This window comes from Hemicordylus capensis, chromosome 1, assembly GCF_027244095.1.
Source record: "Hemicordylus capensis ecotype Gifberg chromosome 1, rHemCap1.1.pri, whole genome shotgun sequence".
NCBI lineage: Eukaryota > Metazoa > Chordata > Lepidosauria > Squamata > Cordylidae > Hemicordylus > Hemicordylus capensis.
Genome location: NC_069657.1, coordinates 114,005,184 through 114,024,066, shown reverse-complemented (window position 1 = coordinate 114,024,066; position 18,883 = coordinate 114,005,184). Strand labels below are relative to the sequence as shown.

The 18,883-nt window shown below is 43.2% G+C and overlaps 1 protein-coding gene across 12 annotated transcripts in view; it reads right to left on the bottom strand.

Moving 5' to 3' along the window:
* The window catches only part of PPFIBP2 (PPFIA binding protein 2), a 168,552-nt gene extending 150,052 nt beyond the window's left edge, over nt 1–18,500 (bottom strand). For 3 of the 12 annotated variants that reach the window (XR_008308610.1, XM_053256132.1, XM_053256159.1), the window contains exon 1: nt 18,012–18,113. Coding sequence is in view for 10 of the 12 variants with exons in the window: in XM_053256132.1 (XP_053112107.1) it covers nt 18,012–18,082 (71 nt within the window). In the remaining 2 variants the exon portion in view is untranslated. Of the gene's footprint in view, nt 1–18,011; nt 18,116–18,165 lie in introns of those variants that run through there. The other 9 variants (XM_053256180.1, XM_053256211.1, XM_053256208.1 and 6 more) reach the window with 5 other exon arrangements.
* Between the last annotated feature and the right edge of the window lie 383 nt (nt 18,501–18,883).

Here is an 18,883-nt window from a genome sequence, read left to right as displayed (position 1 = left end):
TTTACAAAAACAAGTTCTATATCGTTTGCCACCATGAAGCTACTGCAAGGCAATTTAGAGACGCTCTTTGTATGCCTAAAGTTCAAGATTTTGCTTTCCTCAGTGATGCAGGATCAGATCCACAAGAATATCAGGAAGACAACTTGAGGAAAAGTGTCAGGGGTGGGGATTGTGAAAAGTGGAGTGTGATGCAAATAGTCAGTTATATCAGATGTCAGGACACAAAACACTGAAACACTTTTGTTTATATATAGAGCCGTTTATCAGCTGCATGCCTCACATGCCTGAAGTTCTTGGTTACCACAAAGCAGATCTCCCAGTGTGCTATGCATGCAAGAGATACTTGTACACAACACTGTATGCTACACATGCCAATAAAAGCAACACACACACACTTATTAGGATCAACAGCAAAATTCCATAAGTTATGATGAGCACAGTTATATAAGCGAGGAACTCAGCATAGACATTAAGGTTTAAAGTCAACAGTTAAACTAGATGAACACGAAAGGTACAGCATTTCAGTCCTTGATTTACTGATGTGCATATTCCAGTCTGATATACAACCAACATGTCCAGTTACAATCAATTACAAATCAAAAAGTATTCTCTGCTTCCCAAGTAGCTCATTAGCAATAAAATGCTCTGAGGGAAAGCTACTTTAAAAAAATCATTATTTTGATGTATGCATAGGACAATGAAATCTTCATTCATGGTTATGTTAGTGTGATTATCCATATTTTAAATGGCTGCATTTGTTTCTGGAAGCAAGTAAGCTATCTATCAAGCTATACAAAGGGCAATGAAGTCACTTCTTACACTACAGAGATTTCTAAAACCGATAGCATTTATACCGGATAGCTGCTGTGGTCTCATAGTTCAATATATACGTATTGTTATAAATGTGTGGTTATTAAATCTTATTTATATATCCAGATCACTATATACAAATTATTGATCTACTTCCAATATAATTTATATTCATATATTTAGTAGTTTTATTTTTGGTTATATTATCAGGATCTATTGTTTTGTTTTTATAAGTCACTTCTTACACTACAGAGATTTCTAAAACCAATGGCATTTTGCTTATTTCTCCATTCATTCTGTGTGTGTTCCGGGGGGGGGTGGGGGGATTACCACAAAGAAGCGAGGTCTGAGACATTCTGGGATAGACAAAGGATCTATCAGAGCACTTTCCAAAGGAATGAAATGGTAAACTGTTGTGCATACTCAGTCACAACTTTCATTTATCCCCAAGGATGCTAAATGATAAATGAGCACAATGATAGCTGGGCATCTTTACCAGCACACCATGAAGATCTCAAACATGCTGGTTTGGCATTCGACTAGAAGGGCCCTCCATCCACAGTGACCAAGCCAGTCCCCCGCCCCACATTTAACAGCACTGAGATAGAAATATTGGTCTTACTGTGAAAGGTTCTTTTTCGCAGCTGAGGAGCGCATCCTCCAATTGTATAGGTTGTGTACTGAGCATACTTCAAAGATAGGACCCAAACTTGAACTGAAGGTGTGGCTAGCTTCCTGCCTGGAAGGAAGCTAGCCACAGTTCCGGGACTGTTGCACTCGAGACAAAGGATAAGAAAGGCCAAATATAGTAAGAAGAGACAAAAGGGAAGCATAACATATTTAAGAGACAGGAGAGAAATTAGGCAAAGCTACAGACCCTGGAAGTCATCCTTGCCCAAAGAGGAGCCCTGCCCTCCTATGAAGGCAGAAAAGGGGCATCCTAGGGTGGGCCAGATGAGCTCTTCGGCTGTGAAAAAGAACCTTTCACTGTAAGACTAACATTTCTTTTTCCACAGCCCGAGGAGTTCATCTTCCAATCATACGGGACATATCCAATCTGGCTATCATAGGGAGGAAAGGATGCAGATCAGACTACTTGCTGGAGCACTGTCTGCCTGAGAGCGACCTGTGCTGCATGAAAGGAAGAGATTTTATAATGCTTAATGAAAGGCGTAGTAGAGGGCCAAGTAGCAGCCTTAAATATCTCTAGAAGCGGAGTGTTAGTGGAGAAAGTGGCAGACGGTGCAGCATTTTGAGTGGAATGTGCAGTGATGCCTCTAGGCACCACAAGATTGATGGCTTGGTAAGCCAGGGAAATGCAAGACTTGATCCAGGTGGCCAAGGTGTTTTTAGAGACCATGGCTCCCAGAGAAGACTGATGAAAAGACACAAAGAGAGTGATGGATCGCTTTGGTCCTATTTGGTTTTATCATAAGTAGTGCGAAGAGCCCGTCTGATGTCTAGGGTGTGCCACACTTGTGGTGGACTGGAGAAGGGCAGAAGGACCATGTCTTGACAGTGGTGAAAAGTGGAGTTGACCTTGGGTAAGAAGGACCACTGTGTCTGCCTGAAAGATGCAAAGTGCTTTATGGGCTGATAGGGCCCCAAGTTAGGAGACCCTACAGGCCGAAGTTATGGCCACAAGGAAAAACCTTGAATGACAAAAGTTTGAGTGGTATGTTGCCAGTGGTTTGAATGGTTCCTTGGTGAGGGCATTCAACACCTTGTTCAGGTTCCATGATGGATAGTGTAAAGAGCTAGGTTAGTAGCTACTTTCAGAAACTGTCACTAGTGTGGATGTCACACAGGTGAATTCTTCAAGGTCAGGTGGAGGACAGATGAAGGTGCAGACAACTGTTGTCTTAATGTGCTAGGGTGTAGCCTCATGTCCAGGCTGGTTTGAAGAAATGCTAGCACCCCTACCCTAAGGGGATTGACCCATTTCCTACATGTCCATCTGGAAAACACAGTTTGGTAGAAGTGCTTTGTCGAGGGATGCCTGGATGCAAAGATAGTGTCCTGGACGACTTTCGAGTAGCCCTTCCAAACTAGGACATTGCGCTCAACCTCCAGGTACAGAGTTAGAGCCACTGAGGTTCTGGATGAAGTATGGGCCCCTGCGCTAGGAGGTCCGGTCAAAGAGGAAGCCGCTGTGGGGGACTGATGGAGAGGTTCTGGAGATCTGAGAACCAGGGCCTCCAAGGCCAAAATGGGGCTATAAGAACTACCTCTGCTTTCTCTACCCGCAGTTTCCTGAGGGAGGGAAAGTATACAGCAGGCCGGGCAGCTACAGAGTCAGCAATGCGTCTGTCAACTCTGCTCAGGGATCGAACACAAGGGAGAAGAATCTTAGCAGTAGATGGTTGTGGATAGAGGTGAACAGATTTACTTCCAGCTCCCCGAAGCAGTGTATGATTTGAAGGAAGATTACTGGGTGAAGTGACCACTCTGCCCAGTTGATGGTCTGGCAACTGAGCCTGGGAGTTGGCTATGCCTTATAGATGTTCTACCAAGATTGATGTCAGGTGTTTCTCTGAACACTGGAACAGCCGATGAGATTCTACCATGAGGGATCAGGACTTGGTGCCACCCTGGTGGATGATGTAAGACTTTGTAGCTATGTTGTCTGTGTGGACCAGAATGTTGGAATGGTGGATGATGATGGGGAGAAACTGCAGGAGAGCCAGACAAACTGCACAAAGTTCCAACCAGTTTATGTTGTGCCATTTCTCACAAGATGTCCACCTGCCCTGAGCACATTGACCCTCGCAATTGGCTCCCAATCCTGTCAGGCTTGCATCCATTGTGAGAATGATCTGCTCTGGGCTTATCAGAGGAAGGCCCTGGAACATGGCCAATGACAGCCACCACAGTAGGGATTGTTGAACAGACGATGGGAAGTGGATTTCTTTGTATACGCACTCCATGATAGTCTCCTGGAATGGGAGGAGTAAACACTGGAGAGAACGTGCGTGCCATCGGACCCATGGGGTGTACTCTATGCAAGCGTGGATCTGAGAAATTGCGCTAAGAGCATCAGGTCCACTGAGGTGATGTCCAGAAATGGCTGGATAAGGAGGGCTAACTTCATGTGGTGCTCTGGAGGTAGACAGTCGCTCGAGATGTGTAGAAAACTGCCCCTAAATGTTGTAGGGTTTGAGACAGAACTAAATGGCTCTTATGCACATTGATTAGAAAGCTGTGGGACTCTAGGGTCTGGAGTGTATGCTGTATTGCATGCTGTGCCTGAGGGAAAGATGGCACTCTTATCAGGAGGTCATCCAAGAACGGGTGTATATGGACTCCACCCATTCTGAGGTGTGCTACCAGGGCTACCATCACCTTGGTGAAGACTCTCGGGTCCAAGGAGAGGCTGAAGGGGAGAGCCCTGTACTGGTAATGGGGGCTTCTTAGCAAAACCTGAGGAAGCGTCAATGCTCCAGAAGGATCGGTATATGGAGGTAAGCCTCTGCTAGGTCGATGGGTGTTTGGAAGTCCTGAGGAGCAATGGCCTCCTTGATGGTGTGTAAGGATTCCATGCAGAATTTCCATTTGCTAATGAAGTGGTTGAGGCATTTCAGATCTAACACTGCCCTCCTAGTCTCATCCTTCTTTGGCACCAAAAATAAAATAAATGAGTAAATGCCATGCCATAACTCAGTCAATGGTATGGGTTCAATGGCATTGATCTAGATCAAATGAAGGATGACTTGTTTGGCTGGATTCTTTGACTTTGAGGACACAATTATGCAATTGGGAGGCAAAGAAAGAAAGTCCAATGCATATCTGTGGGTGATCATGGAAAGCACCCAGAGGTCCCGCATAGTGTCTTCCCACTGATGGCAGAAGTAGAGACGCCTGCCCCCTACTGGAAGGTAGTCATTGCTTGTGCGAGGGTTGGATGGCAGAGTGCGGGGGTGGGGGAGAAGGGCCGATTACAACATCCCCTGAAGGCACCTCCCCCCTGCTGTTGCCACTGATTGCATTAGGTGGGCTTGTCGGCAGTGCTGCAGTTATCCCTGGGTGTAGGAGCTGGCAGTCTAGAAAAGTTCCTAGAGGAATGGAAGGACTGATTGTTAAACCTAAATGGTCTGAGAAAATCTCTGTGTGCTGAAGGGAGTGCCTTCTTTTTGTCTCTGGTTTCGACTAGAATAGGGTCTAGAGCCTCCCCAAACAGGTGAGCACCTGTAAAAGGGGTGGCAGATAGTCTAGATCTAGATCTACAGTCTAGATTCTAATGTTTTAGCCATAGCAATAGGCCTACCGCAGCCCCAAACACCATAGCTCTGGCTGCCTGTTGTACATAGTTCAGGCTAGAGTTGGCCATAAAGCCAGAGGCCTTGGCCAGTTTATTAAGCCAAATGTTTTGATTTTTTGTGCGCCTTCTTTGTAGCTTTCTTGGAGGCTTCCACAGCATTGTTGTGGGCAACCAGGTAATTGTGTGCATTGCACTCCCGGAAAGGTGATGCAGAGCGGGCTGGTTCTTCCCCATGCAGTGATTCTTTGTGTCCGGGCCTCCCTCTGGCCTCCAAGTGTGTTCCCTCCAACAGCAAGCCCTCAAGAGGGGCTCCAGCATAAGAATTCTGCATAACAGCTGTGCCCATTCCTTGAAGAGGATGACCTCAAAACAGTAGTGCACCAGCTGGTAACCTCCCAGCTTGACTAGTGCAATGAGCTCCACGTGGGGCTGCCTTTGTATGTAGTTTGGAAACTTCAATTAGTTCAGAATGAGGCAGCCAGATTGGTCTCTGGGGTAACCCAGAGAGACCATATTACGCCTGTTTTGAAACAATTGCACTGGCTGCCAATAAGTTTCCAGGCAAAATACAAAGTGCTGGTTATTACCTTTAAAGCCCTGAACGGCTTAGGCCCGAGTTACTTCAGAGAGCGCTGCCTTCTGCGTGATCCCCACCGCACATTAAGGTCATCTGAGGAGGTTCATCTCCAGTTACCACCAGCTCATCTGATGGTGACTCAGAGGCGGGCCTTCTCTATCGCTGCTCCTGGGCTGTGGAATGCACTCCCTGCGGAAATCTGTAATTTGAATTCTCTATTAGCTCTCAGGAGAGCCCTTAAATGTATCTGTTTGGCCTGGCTTTCCAGAATTTTTAAATCGGTTTTAATATTTTAACCCAGTTTCAGGATTTTTAATTACTGCGATTGTTTAATTGTTGTTTTAAAATGTTTTAAAGTTGTTAATTATTGTTATATTGTTTTTTAATTTTTGTTTTAGCTCTTTACTGTTTTAATGGTTTGTTTTAATTGTAAACCGCCCTGAGCCATTTTGGAAGGCCGGTATAAAAATCAAATCAAATCAAAATCAATGGCAGCCAAGGAGAATGAAAGCAAAAGCAAAAGCAAGCCAAATGTTAAAGTAAAAAAGATCAATTTGAAGAAAAAAATTAATAAAACACGACTTCCTTCCCACCCTGGCACAATACTAAGAGCAGAAGGAAGAAGACGAGAGGAAAGAATAAGAAGATCAAGGTAGCCACAAATATAGAAAAAAATGAAGGATTGCGGGAGATCCTTCACAGCGCTGTGTACAGGAGCAAGACAGCACCAGAACTGAGGATTGCCACCTTCCAGGCAGGAAGCTAGGCATGCCTTCAGTTCAAGTTTGGGTCCTGTCTTCGGAGCATGCTCAGTACACAACCCATACGATTGGAGGATGAGCTCCTCAGGCTGTGGAAAATGCAGGAACTGTTGATTAGCTTTAAGATGCAATCACATTTTGGAATCCAACTTTCCATTAATAGTGTTCTGTGCTTTTATACTACCATCTAGACTGAAAGACCCTTAGGGTCATATTTTCACATTGCATAGATTGTTTCCTGGGGAAGTTGTCAAAGTTTGCCCACACTGCTCAGCCGGCAGTGGAGTTGAGCTAGCTGAATTTTTCAGAAGCACCAGTGCTTCTGTTGATATGTCAGCTGATAGGTCCTGTTTTTAAAGTGGGTATTTTCAGTTTTGAAACTGTATTGATTAACTCCAAGCAGCAACATAATTCACAACACGCACAAGGCCTATTCCGACATTATGTTGTGTGTGCACACAGGTGTTTGCACACGTGTACATGTTTGTATGTGAATGACAAACTTAGGAACATAGTAAGCTGTCTTATACCAAGTCCATCTAGCTCAGTATTGTCTACTCTGACTGGCAGTGGCTCTCCAAGGTTTCAGCCATGAGTCTCTCCCAGCCCTATCAGGTTTATCAATGGCTACTAAACTGGTGGCTATAAGCTACCTCCAGCAACAGAGGGCAGGTACCTCTAAATACCAGTTGCAGGTATTTGCAGGGAAGCAACAGCAGGAGAGAAGGCATGCCCTCAGCTCTTGCCTGTAGGATTCTCAGAGGCATCTGCTGGGCCTCTGTGTGAAACAAGATGCTGGACTAGATAGGCCTTGGCCCTGATCCAGCAGGGCTGTTTTTATGGCCTCTGGGATCTGTTAATTAATGTATTCTCTCTTCTGCCACATGAACCCACTGCTCATGGGTCCCTTTGCTTTCAGTCAGGGCAGCCAGAGAGCTATGAGCCAGTGGCTTTTGGGCCTACTACAGGGTTTATGTGTAGCATTCCATTATTTCCATTACGTTCCATTATTTCAAGGAAGTAACAACAACCACCACCACCACCACAAACAGGAGCTATATCTGAAGTGCTGCATGTGTTTCATAAGCCACAATTCAAATACAGCCTTCTTATTACTATTGCTTAGGGCATTAACAAACAAAACAATATTTAGTATTTACATAGTGCTTTTTGCTAAGTGCTCCAAATACATTGTGTCAGGTGCCCTTACAGTTACTTCCATAAAACAGGCTAGCCTATTACCCCCAACGTACACGGAGGAGTGGGGACAAAGACGAAGAGATAGTTTGGACTATTCCTTATTACTTAACTAGGACATAAGAAATCAGAAATATTAACAGTGTACATTGGATTTTGAGAGAGTGAATCCACATCAAATGGAATTGCAAGGAACACTTACAAACCCAAAGTAGTGAACTTCTTTCCACAATAGATCAATTTATGAAAAATAAAGTCTGGGAGTCTCAAAGGCAGGCAAATATAGCAAATATTCGGGGCAAACACATACAAAGGCATTCTACGTAGGGCCACCTGTGTATATAGCCTGGAAACTTCAGTTAGATAAAAATGCAGCAACCAGGTTAGTTTCTGGGACAACTTAGAGAGAGTATGTTATTCCTGTTTTGAAAGTATTGCACTGCCTGCCAATATACTTCCGGGAGAAATATAAAGCGCTGATGATTACCTATAAAGCCATAAACAGCTTGAGTCCAGGTTATTTAAGAGAGCACCTTCTTCTGCATGATCCCCACCACTTGTCAAAGTCTTGTGGAGAGGTCCACCTGCAGTTGCCCCCAGCTGATATGACGGTGACTTAGGGCCGGTCTTCTGTGCTCTGAACTTTGAAACGTGCTTCCAGCCAAAATACTCTATCAGCTTTTTAAAAGGCCTTAAAGGCACACCTTTTAAACCAGGTGTTTGATGGCTGTTTTTATATGGTTCTGTTTTAATTATATTTTATTTTCTATATTTAATTGGTTTGTGTAATTTAATTGTTTTTAAACTACCTAGAGATTCTTGATTAGGTGTGACATGAATGTAATAACTTAACTGAAAAGGAAGAATCTCTTTTTACTGTTCACTTGCAGGGTACTTTGGAATGTCATTGGAGGGGATGAACACTGAATGCTTATCAAACTTTGGCGCACATTCTTTCAATTCATCTGCTTTAAAAAGCCTACAAATGACCATTTCCCCCCACTTATACCAATGCCAAACAATCTTTCTTCTCATACCAATATATCCTACTCCAAAATTCTGCAATATACATGTATGTCAGGATCAAACTAGATATTGGGGGGGGGGGCAGATGCCCCAAGTCCCCACAATGCTGTTATCTCAGTAGAGTGTTGGGGCCACATGTTTCCAGAGATGACTTAAATGGAGAAATACCACAGCTTAGTGGTAGAGCACATGCACTGCATGCAGAATGTTTCAGGATTAATCCTGGATCAGGCTGAGAAAGACCCCTGTGAAGTCCTGAAGAGCTGCTGCCAGTCAGTATAGACCAGGGATTCTCAGTGTTGGGTCCCCAGATGTTATTGGACTTCGACTCCCATAATCACCAACCAAAGGCCACTAGGGCTGGGGATTATGGGAGCTGAAGTCCAATAACATCTGGAGACCCAACGTTGAGAACCCCTGGTATAGACAATACTGAGATAGGTGGTTCAATGGTTCAATATAATGATTCAGGAAAAAAGCACATTGCACTCTGTGGAGGAATAATAGTGTGGAATGTAGCACTACCATCTCCTGCCCCTTTATTTCCACCTATGTTGTGGAACAAAAAGTCTGCACTAAGATTAATAGGAAACTTTTAAAATCTGAAACATTACAAGATTTCATGTTAGCCAACACAAAAACTGAAAATATTATTCAAAACATTAGTAAATCAGAGGTCTGCAAATTTTATTTTCTCTTTTCATTTTTGCCATATTAATTATGATAGAATTTGTCACACACACACACACACACACACACGGAAATGCTACACATTCTTCTTACCAGAAGTATTAATGGAGAACAGGTCTAGGTTTTCATGGAGGACAGGTCAGGCTACTAGTCCGAGGGTTACAGGTCACCTCCAGCCTCAGAGGCAAGATGCCTTTCAATATCAGTTGAAGGAGAAGCAACAGCAGGTGAGGGCGCACACCATCTCTTGCCTTTGGGGTTCTCGGAGGCATCTGGTGGGCCACTGTATGAAACAGGATGCTGGACTAGAATGGCCTTGGGCTTGATCCATCAGGGCTGTTCTTATGTTATTCTTTACTCTCTCTTTTTTTTTTAGTAGAAGAACAGTTCATTGTAATTTGTGTTTACATGCTAATTATATCCGATTGACACTACTTTCTTCTCCCAAAACAGATGACTGGTGGTACAAAGCTGGCCTTTGGTTTGTACAGATTACATCAAAAGCTAATTCATCACACCAATTAAGAACAAATCCAGAATTTAATCAAGCCAAAGCCTGGACATTAAACTGGTGCACAAAATGGATTGCAAGTCTACTTTGGATGTGAAAGCAACTCAAACAGAAAAACACACTATTTAGCTCTTCCTGTCTTTTGTATTATTGTATTGTATACAAAAATTGCAGGTTGCCATGATGGTCCAAAAGAGAGATATAAATAAATAAAATAAAATAAAATAAAGCCAAAATAGGGTCATTCCTTTATTAGGATCAAGTAAAATGTAACAGAATAATGAGAAAGCATTTCCGTTCTTCAGAACTAGTCTTCAAGCTGGAAGTTAAGCAACCCAACAAGGGAAGACAACCCCACTCTCTCCTCCCCCTTGTATATTTTGCATTGTGCAGCAGAAAGCACAATCTATGGTCTCCAATGCTAGTTCCATATCTTCAAAAAGCTAGATTTATTCTATGGCATCATTAAAATGCTTTTGCTGTAAATCTACCATTAGTATAACTCTTTATCAGATTAAATTATATTCAAGAAGTCTTAGTGCAATGAGTCAAATGAGAGTGTACCAATTACAGATTCCTAAACAGATGCTACAATTTGGGCTGGTTATTACATACAGACACATGGTCTCTCTCAGCTTCAGGTTCAGGCATATGGCTTGCATATTCAACATTAAGATCTCAGACATACTGGTCTCAAAGACAGACACCAATCTGAGAATGATTAGGGTTTTTAATTAAGGGTCATCAGTTACACTTCATGAAAAGGAAAATTTAGAGAAACAATAGATTACCTTGGATCTTTTAAAGGATGTGATTACAAGTTTAAATTGAACAAAACCCTTCTCAAAAATCTACAAGTAAAATTCAATTCAGATCTCAATCTACCTCAGTCCTCAAAAAGAGTAAAACCTAAGGTTCAATAATTTTTAAGCTTTGAAGGTACTTGAAACTCATGATGAAATAACACACTCCACATCTAATACAAGTTGCACATGCTTCAGTGGGTTGTGTTAGTATGAAGGCATAATTACTGTGGATGAATCATTCCCTATTTATGTTCACCTAAGATCTATGCCTCAACATTAAAATAAGAATCCCATGTGTAGGCAAGCCAAAGCCAACAACCCAGAAGTTCAGGTATGCAACTATATAATCTCTGTTTCAGATCTCGCCTAACAATGTTGCTTGGGTGTCATCAGCTTTTTCAGAATGAAGAAAGATGCATTACAACAACTGATCCCTGTCCTTACCGTAATGCATAACAGAAGCTGTTTCTCATGTCACTCGGTTATCAGTATCATACATGACTCTGAGTATGAGGAACATTCTGCCAGTTGATGTACGCTTGCATCTCCAAAAAGCAATACACTCTCACACTTACACGTGTGCTCCCTTCCGCTCAAAGCATCACACTGATATGCAATACTTGCATGGCCAGCTTCCCCACTGTGCTGATAAATTAGAGAGAACTGAATGAAGTGGAAAGAGATCTGCTTCACTTCTGTGCTCCTTGTGCAAATCTGAGGGGAGAGTGGCCTTTAGAGAGAATGAGTCATGGCATCCCAGTGGCCATGTTCTAGGATTTTTCCCCCCAAGGCACAGAATATACTTCTCTTATTCTCTCCATGGGGTTAGACATAGACTGCTCAAGGTCCTAACATGTACAACAACAAAAAACTGCCCAATAGGGAGGAACACACCAAGTACTTAAACTAGACAAGAGAAAATTCCATTCTGCAAAGTCTGGTGAAGAGAGGAATGGGTCCATTGTAGCCTGCCAAAATTCTAATCTGAATTGTGAAAGCTGGAATAGACCCTGCAATTCACTCCAGGGGGTTAGTAGGGCCTAGCTTAGCCTAGTTGTGGAGCATGTGAAGGGCAGCTGCTCTAGGAATCCACCTTGCAGCCTCCATGCCACATGAAATTGAGGAAACGGAGGCAGCCTCTCCAAGGTCAATCTAGGCAGTTGTCCTGCATTCTTTGAGACTCGGGCACTCAGTGAGTGTGAATATACCACTCATCGACTGTGTCAGATGTTGTGCAGATGAGTGCACAACACAAGATGACTTTTACCACCTCAGTATTTAGGTTAGCCATGAACTGTATCAGGAAACTGCAAGGTATACCAAGTTTCCGTTTAGGAAATACACCCAGAACATGAGTTTGGTTTTCTCTCAGGGTATAGCATTGACAATAATTAACCTTTGAAGAGAACTTGCAAGAAAACGCTTCTACAAAAATTTAGAAATTTACTTGTATAGCTTCTAGTACAGAATATATAAATCATATAAGATGGACAAAGCACAAAACATCAGCTTCACATTGATTCCAAAGGGCTTTACATGAAAGATATCAACGAGTGTTAGTTCAAGGAGCATAATACTTAATTCAAAGTTACTTCAGTCATACTCACAACTACCCAGAAAAGACAGGAAGGTGCGTGAAGGCAACCTGAATCTACAACAAAATTTTCACCACTTTCATTCGAAAATTGCTCACAAGCAAGCAGAAACTTCTAAGAAAATTAAGTCATCTGCCTCTCAATCTTGTCAGTATAAAACTTGTTATCAGACATCTTTTACTGTACTATTGTTAGTTTAACTCAGATTTATAATTAACTCCTTTCATATAGATTCAATTTCCTTCACTAATCCTTATGTCTGAGAGATAAGAGCAGAGTGAGATGAGCTAAACTAGATTAATTAACTTTACAAGATCTGCAAACATCCTGAAACTCAAACATGAATTTTCAGGTTAAGAGGTGAAGAGGTCATCATTTTCTAGGTCTGAGTTGAATCAAATGGAATAATGGAAAGAATAGGTGATTTTCTTCCAATATCCATGACAATATGATCACGGCATTTTCAGAAGGGGATGGAACATACCACAGTGAGGAATGTGGGGAGACCTGGTTCTATTACAACAATGCTTCTGTCGCTCCCAACACATAGACTTCCTGCTTGGATTTCAGATAGGGTGGAACAAAAGAGCATCCCTAGTATTTTGCAAAATGGACCATAGGGAAGAATTTGAGAGGAGGGCAAGAGAGGTACAGCACTCGAGGACATGCGTGCAGACACATCAGACAGAAGGATGGCACTGCTGCTCACTTTTGTTAAGAAAAAAGTCTAGATAGTACACACTTCAGTCCATGAGGGCAGAGTTTTAAAAATCCTACCAAGGATTAATTTATACCAGAGGAGGACTTAATTAGCCTCCCTTAAAAGAGGTTTATCCACACAACTGCCTTGAGACTAATCAGTTTCAATTCCCATAGGCACAGGATGGGGGATAAGTTGTGTCACTTGCTGTCAGTGTTAAGACAGGAATTATACAACAGTGTCCTTTCACAGACACATTCCAGAAAGCACCTCCAGATCAAAATGGACCTGCTACTTGAGGAAAGGAATTCCATTTCGCCAGCAACAACATTTTGTGGTTCCCTTAATATAACACAACTAGTGAAGAGCATACAGACAAAACCAATTGTCTGCCAAAAGTGGCCAAATATGCATACAGTATTATGAACTTCTATTAATTCTATTCACATTTAAACTATTCAAGAGCCACAGTGGAACTCGTGACCTCACAAATGCTAGTCGGTGAGAAAACAAGAATGTCAGTACTGTAGCAGCAGGGATCCTTCAAAATTTATAAGAAAAGGATTAGGGATCTAACAATGCAAATTGTATTAACGATAGTATTTTAGTAAATACAATAAATAAATACAATATTACCTATTGTATTTCCCACCTAAAAGGGTAGGTGGAAAACCTCATGACTTAAGCAATTAAAAAGGTATACTGCATGAGCCATTAATCCACAAATCCCATCACCAAGACTTAAGAACAGAATGTTATCAAAACTTGAACACTACGAGAGCCCACTTCAGGAGCAAAGCAATTCAGTGTTCACACTGGAAAAGCATTACTATCTTCAGAAGGACTGTGGCAATACAGGGAGCCTTTTAATACCAGTCTCAGATGACAAGTCTACAGAGACTTAGCTTAAATCCTACATCTTACACGTTCCGTTTCAGAAGCAGAACCATAGCGAAGAGCACCTTTCCAGCCAATACCTCACCATCACCACACACCATCTAGGATGCTGGCTTCATGCACCATCAAGACTGCAGAAATTAAAAACTGAGGTTTTTCCAGCAGACTTTACTCTCAGGTTGCACAAATCATCACGCACAGAACTCAATTGTGGAATTTCTCTCTCCCAACCACTGTTTTAGAATAATGCACAAGCCTGATCTCTTCAGACATCTTACCACTAAATTATAATACAATATATCAATTAGCAGTGTACTTAAGAGCTACTGTGGAATACAGTAGACTGATGTTTCAAATACTCCCATTTTCAGTTGGTGTATATGCTATTATGCAAGGAACACAGATGCTACAAAGGAGGTGTTGGCAAATCATTAGCAGCCTGCTTCTTGCTGAAGGTGAGATGGCACCCTTACTCCTTGATTTTCAACATATATTATCAATTGCATTTGGCCCTTCTTCCTTCTAATAATTGTGTGAAATTTCTGCATCGGTAGGACTGAGCACATATCAAGTTCTAGCAACAGGAAGCCAGTAGCAAATGAGGAGTGTGGGGCAGGGACCAGCACACAAGACTGAGAGGCCCTTCCCTAAAAAATTTTAGGTACCCAGGTAACCTGGCACCTGGGATTTTCCCAACTCACTATAGCATATGCAACATAAAAGAAAGTAGTAATTTATGTCAACAGCCCATTTACCATGGAGCAGTCCTGCTTGTTTTTTTAACTGGAGGGGGTGGGGGAGAAATCACAACTCAGTTCTGAACACATTACACAGAACTCGAGAGTTATCTGTTAAGCAAAAATATTATCCAGGGAGTCTTTTTTAAAAACACACATTGTAGATACCAATAATATAGAGAAAGCTTTAAGTACTCTGTGAAATCTCAAAGAGATATCAAAAAACAATATCTCCCATAGTTTCTGTGAATGCATAAACCTGCATACACATATTTATGAAGAGCTAAGTCTCACTCTCAGGGATGTGCACAAAGGACTGAAGCAAGGCAGCCTGATCCTTCATGTTTATTTAGAATTCACTGTTTCACTGGACATTTTAAAAAGTATTTAGGGAACATAGGAAGCAGCCGTATACTGAGTCAGACCATAGGTCCATCTCACTCAGTATTGTCTACACAGACTGGCAGCGGCTTCTCCAAGGCTGCAGGCAGGAATCTCTCTCAGCCCTGTCTTGGAGATGCCAGGGAGGGAACTTGGAGCCTAGGTGCTCTTCCTAGAGCGGCTCCATCCCCTAAGGGGAATATCTTCCAGTGCTCACACATCAAGTCCTATGCAACCAGGGCAGACCCTGCTTAGCTTAAGGGGCCAAGTCATGCTTGCTACCACAAGACCAGCTCTCTTTGCCCAGGGGATTGCAGTCTTGGCACAAATTTACTTCCAAGCATTGTTCCTTCTAAGGCGTGCGCATGTGCGCGCGCTCACAAGTTTTTGGATGTCCGCTCAGTTCATTTTAGATCTCGCTCAGGTTGAATCAGGAAGGCCCCATTCTGAATGCAGGTGTGCACACACTGCCTTGATACTGCTGCCCAGAACAAAACTCATTCCGCACAGAGATGAAAAAAATTATAGAGGGACGACTGCTTCCAAGTAAACATGGATAGGGTTGAGCTGTTAGTTAACTTCACAAGAAGAGCAAGAGCTTAAGTACTTGCACTGGGAAGCAAGTTCCAGTTCCATTTACTTCCAAATAAATGTTTTTTTTACTACCAGCTTGTTCAGGGGGCTTCACTGACAGCATGCTATGAAGGTGTCATTACAGGCCACACAGTATTTTTGACATATTGAGAACCATTTGCAGCTGGTGGGATGGGCAGGGGAGGGAACTAGCCACTGAAAGTAACTAACTTCAATACCACATGAAAAACAAGCCTACAATTGGAGTTGTGGAGTCTTAGAGACTGATGTGCTCAGGCAGCCAATGTTCTGCTCTTCAAGCGCCTCACAGAATTCTGCAGGTCCAGCACAAGCAGCTCACACCACTCAATGTGGTGTGCTCATAAATATAGATCCAGGAGCATTCCCAGACGGGGCTTTTAGCTTGTTCTCCACTGGAATGAAGGGTATGAACATTGGTCGGATTTGCTCCGAAGTCCGTGCAAAATATTGGGGAGCACTTCACACATGATTCGGGTTTTTCATTGCACATTAGAGCCTGGCCCGATTTATGTCCAAGGTGAAAAAAATCCACTTTTTGCATCACCGGGGGGGGGGGGGGTCGGATCCAGACTTGCAGTAAAGCCTGCTGTCCGGAAATGGTCAATGAGATGTTAATTATTCTGGCTTAACTAAGGGTGTGAATTTATTGAAAATGTAAGTTATATAGAAGACCACTTGCCCCGGCAGCCTTGCCCAGCCAAGCGGCAATTCACAGGCATTTATTTAGGATTATGTTGCAAATTGCAGCCTTTTGCATTTTTAAGTGGATGACACGCTTAGATGAAAGTATGATACATTTTAAAACGGTAAAGGCTGTGATTTAGACTGAAAATATTCACTTTGAAGCAAGGCCTGCTGAGGCCTGCTGATTTTGACCAATGTTTAAGTTTGAGCCAGGGCTCAAAAGAACTTTGAGCTGAAACCTATCCATCTCCAAAAGCTTGCATTAGAATATAATCCAAGGCAATTGAATGTACACTGAACATGTGGAGAGTTCCTGTTCTTTTTGCCCTCCAATGCGCAACAGGACTGAACAAACACAAACGCCCTTACAAACACAGTGGTATAGGAACATAGGAAACTGCCATATACTGAGTCAGACCATTGGTCTATCTAGCTCAGTATTGTCTTCACAGACTGGCAGTGGCTTCTCCAAGGCAGGAATCTCTCTCAGCCCTATCTTGGAGAAGCCAGGGAGGGAACTTGAAACCTTCTGCTCTTCCCAGAGCAGCTTCATCCCCTGAGGGGAATATCTTGCAGTGCTCACACATCAAGTCTCCCATTCAGATGCAACCAGGGCAGATCCTGCTTAGCTATGGGGACAAGTCATGCTTGCTACCACAAGACCAGCTCTCCTCTCCTTATGTATATAAGCTTTGTATGTATGATCATCGGGGACCCTACCGTTTGCGGAGTTCCCACTTCCAGAAAGGATACCCACATGCGTATAACTTGCTCTATTCAAAGCTTTAGCTGAATGCTCAGAGGTCAGGACAGCACATGCAACACTCTACCCCACTCTACATGATCACTGAACATGTGGGAAAGTCTTCGGAATTAACAAGGAATGCATTGACTTTGAGCACATGTAGAACATCGCTTTCCTCACTTCCACTGCCACACACTGGGTATTAAGGGTAAACATTTTGAATGACAGAGTGCGAACAGAACTGCACACTGTTTAAAGACCAGCATTTCTCCTTGATGAAATTAAGTTCTAGCTAGAATAGATACTTTCCACTAAAGCTGCACATTTACTAAGGACCTGCAGTCCAATCCTTTGCATGCTCATTTAGAAATAAATCCCACAGACCTTAATAGAACTAAATTAAGTACACAATGCATAGGATCACAGCCCTTTACTCCAGTGGACTAAATTTTATTCACAGTGGAACTTACTTCAGAGTAAACATGCATAGGATTGGGCTGTAGACCACATTTAATCCAAAAACAATTAGTTTAAGATTGCATTAAAAACGTATTTTTAAAGCCAACAGTGTCAGTCATTTTGGGGGAAATTAAATAGCCATCAATCCAATTTGTGGTCCACCCATGTTTATTCAGAAATGTTTCTGCTTTTAAATGGAATTTACTGTAAGATACGTTCAGCACCAAAGGCTACATAAGTAGGAAATTCACGGAAATTAACTAGGCAAATTTGTCATAACTTTTCCCACTTATTCTATAGAACTTCTCACGAGTAACTTAGTCTGGCTATCAGCCACTGTGTTTTTATAAAAACTCCCCGCCGCCAAAGAAAAACCCAAAGAAAAAGACGAGAGAGAGGAGAGAAATCACCAAACTTTGTTCACAAGGACGGGAATGGGGGGATTACAACATCAAACGCCACCAGTGAGTTGCCCAGGGCAATGTAGGCAATCATGTGCAGAGCACCGAGTCCCTAGACCTATCACGCGCAACTTACTGAACAGATTCAGAGCGACTCTTACCTGGGTGTTTCAAAACCTCTCCTCGCTCTAGCCAACCAGAGTTTTAAAGTCTGGCCAAAACAACTACCCATTAAGACGGTTGCTCGCTAGTGAGCCCAGCTTTCCTGCTGTTCTGCTGTGCTGAAAGCCAAGAAGGCAATACAATGCCACTGACCTGCACGCAGTGAGGTCCCGCGTTGCTTTGCTACGCAGCTCCTCTCCCGATCTCTTCAGCACGCGGTCTGCAGAAGGAGGACGTGGGGTCGCTTCGCCGCCGAGGGAGCTCGAGACGGGCCACCCCTGTCCGCGCCCTCAGAGCCCTCCTCCTCTTGCCCTGCTAGCCATCTCCGAGCCCTTCACCGATTGCGCGGCTGCCATTGGCTCTGGAGACGCGACCGGCAGGCAGCTATTGTTCCCACGTGATTGCAAAGTCAGGAGGGAAGAGAGTCCGGCCGGCGGCGGTGGCTGAGGTTGGCCGGAGGATTTCAGGCAAGAATGGGGAGGGGTAATTAGCCTGTTGCACCGAGAAGTGGTGCAGACGCGTTACTACCGGCCATATGTTTTCAGTCCACGATAGAACGAGTCCCTGTTATCGCTTCGGGCAGTTGCCTTGCCCACTGCATTCAGTAACAGCAGGAAGGAACATCCTTTGGGAGAACTTGCTGCCATTTGGGGTTTGTCCTGAGCTGAGACTAAGAGGGCTTCTGTATCTTTGACGCTGTAATTCTCTGCATATTTGGGATTAGCTCTCATTGAAATAAATAGGGAACAGCATTGAGCTGTAAGAGTAAAGGGAGAATTTCAGCAGGTGCAGTTTTTTCTCTCACGGCGGCTGTATTGTGATCGGGAAACTGTAGCTGTGGAAAGCTTCTGTTATGCAACCCTTTACACCC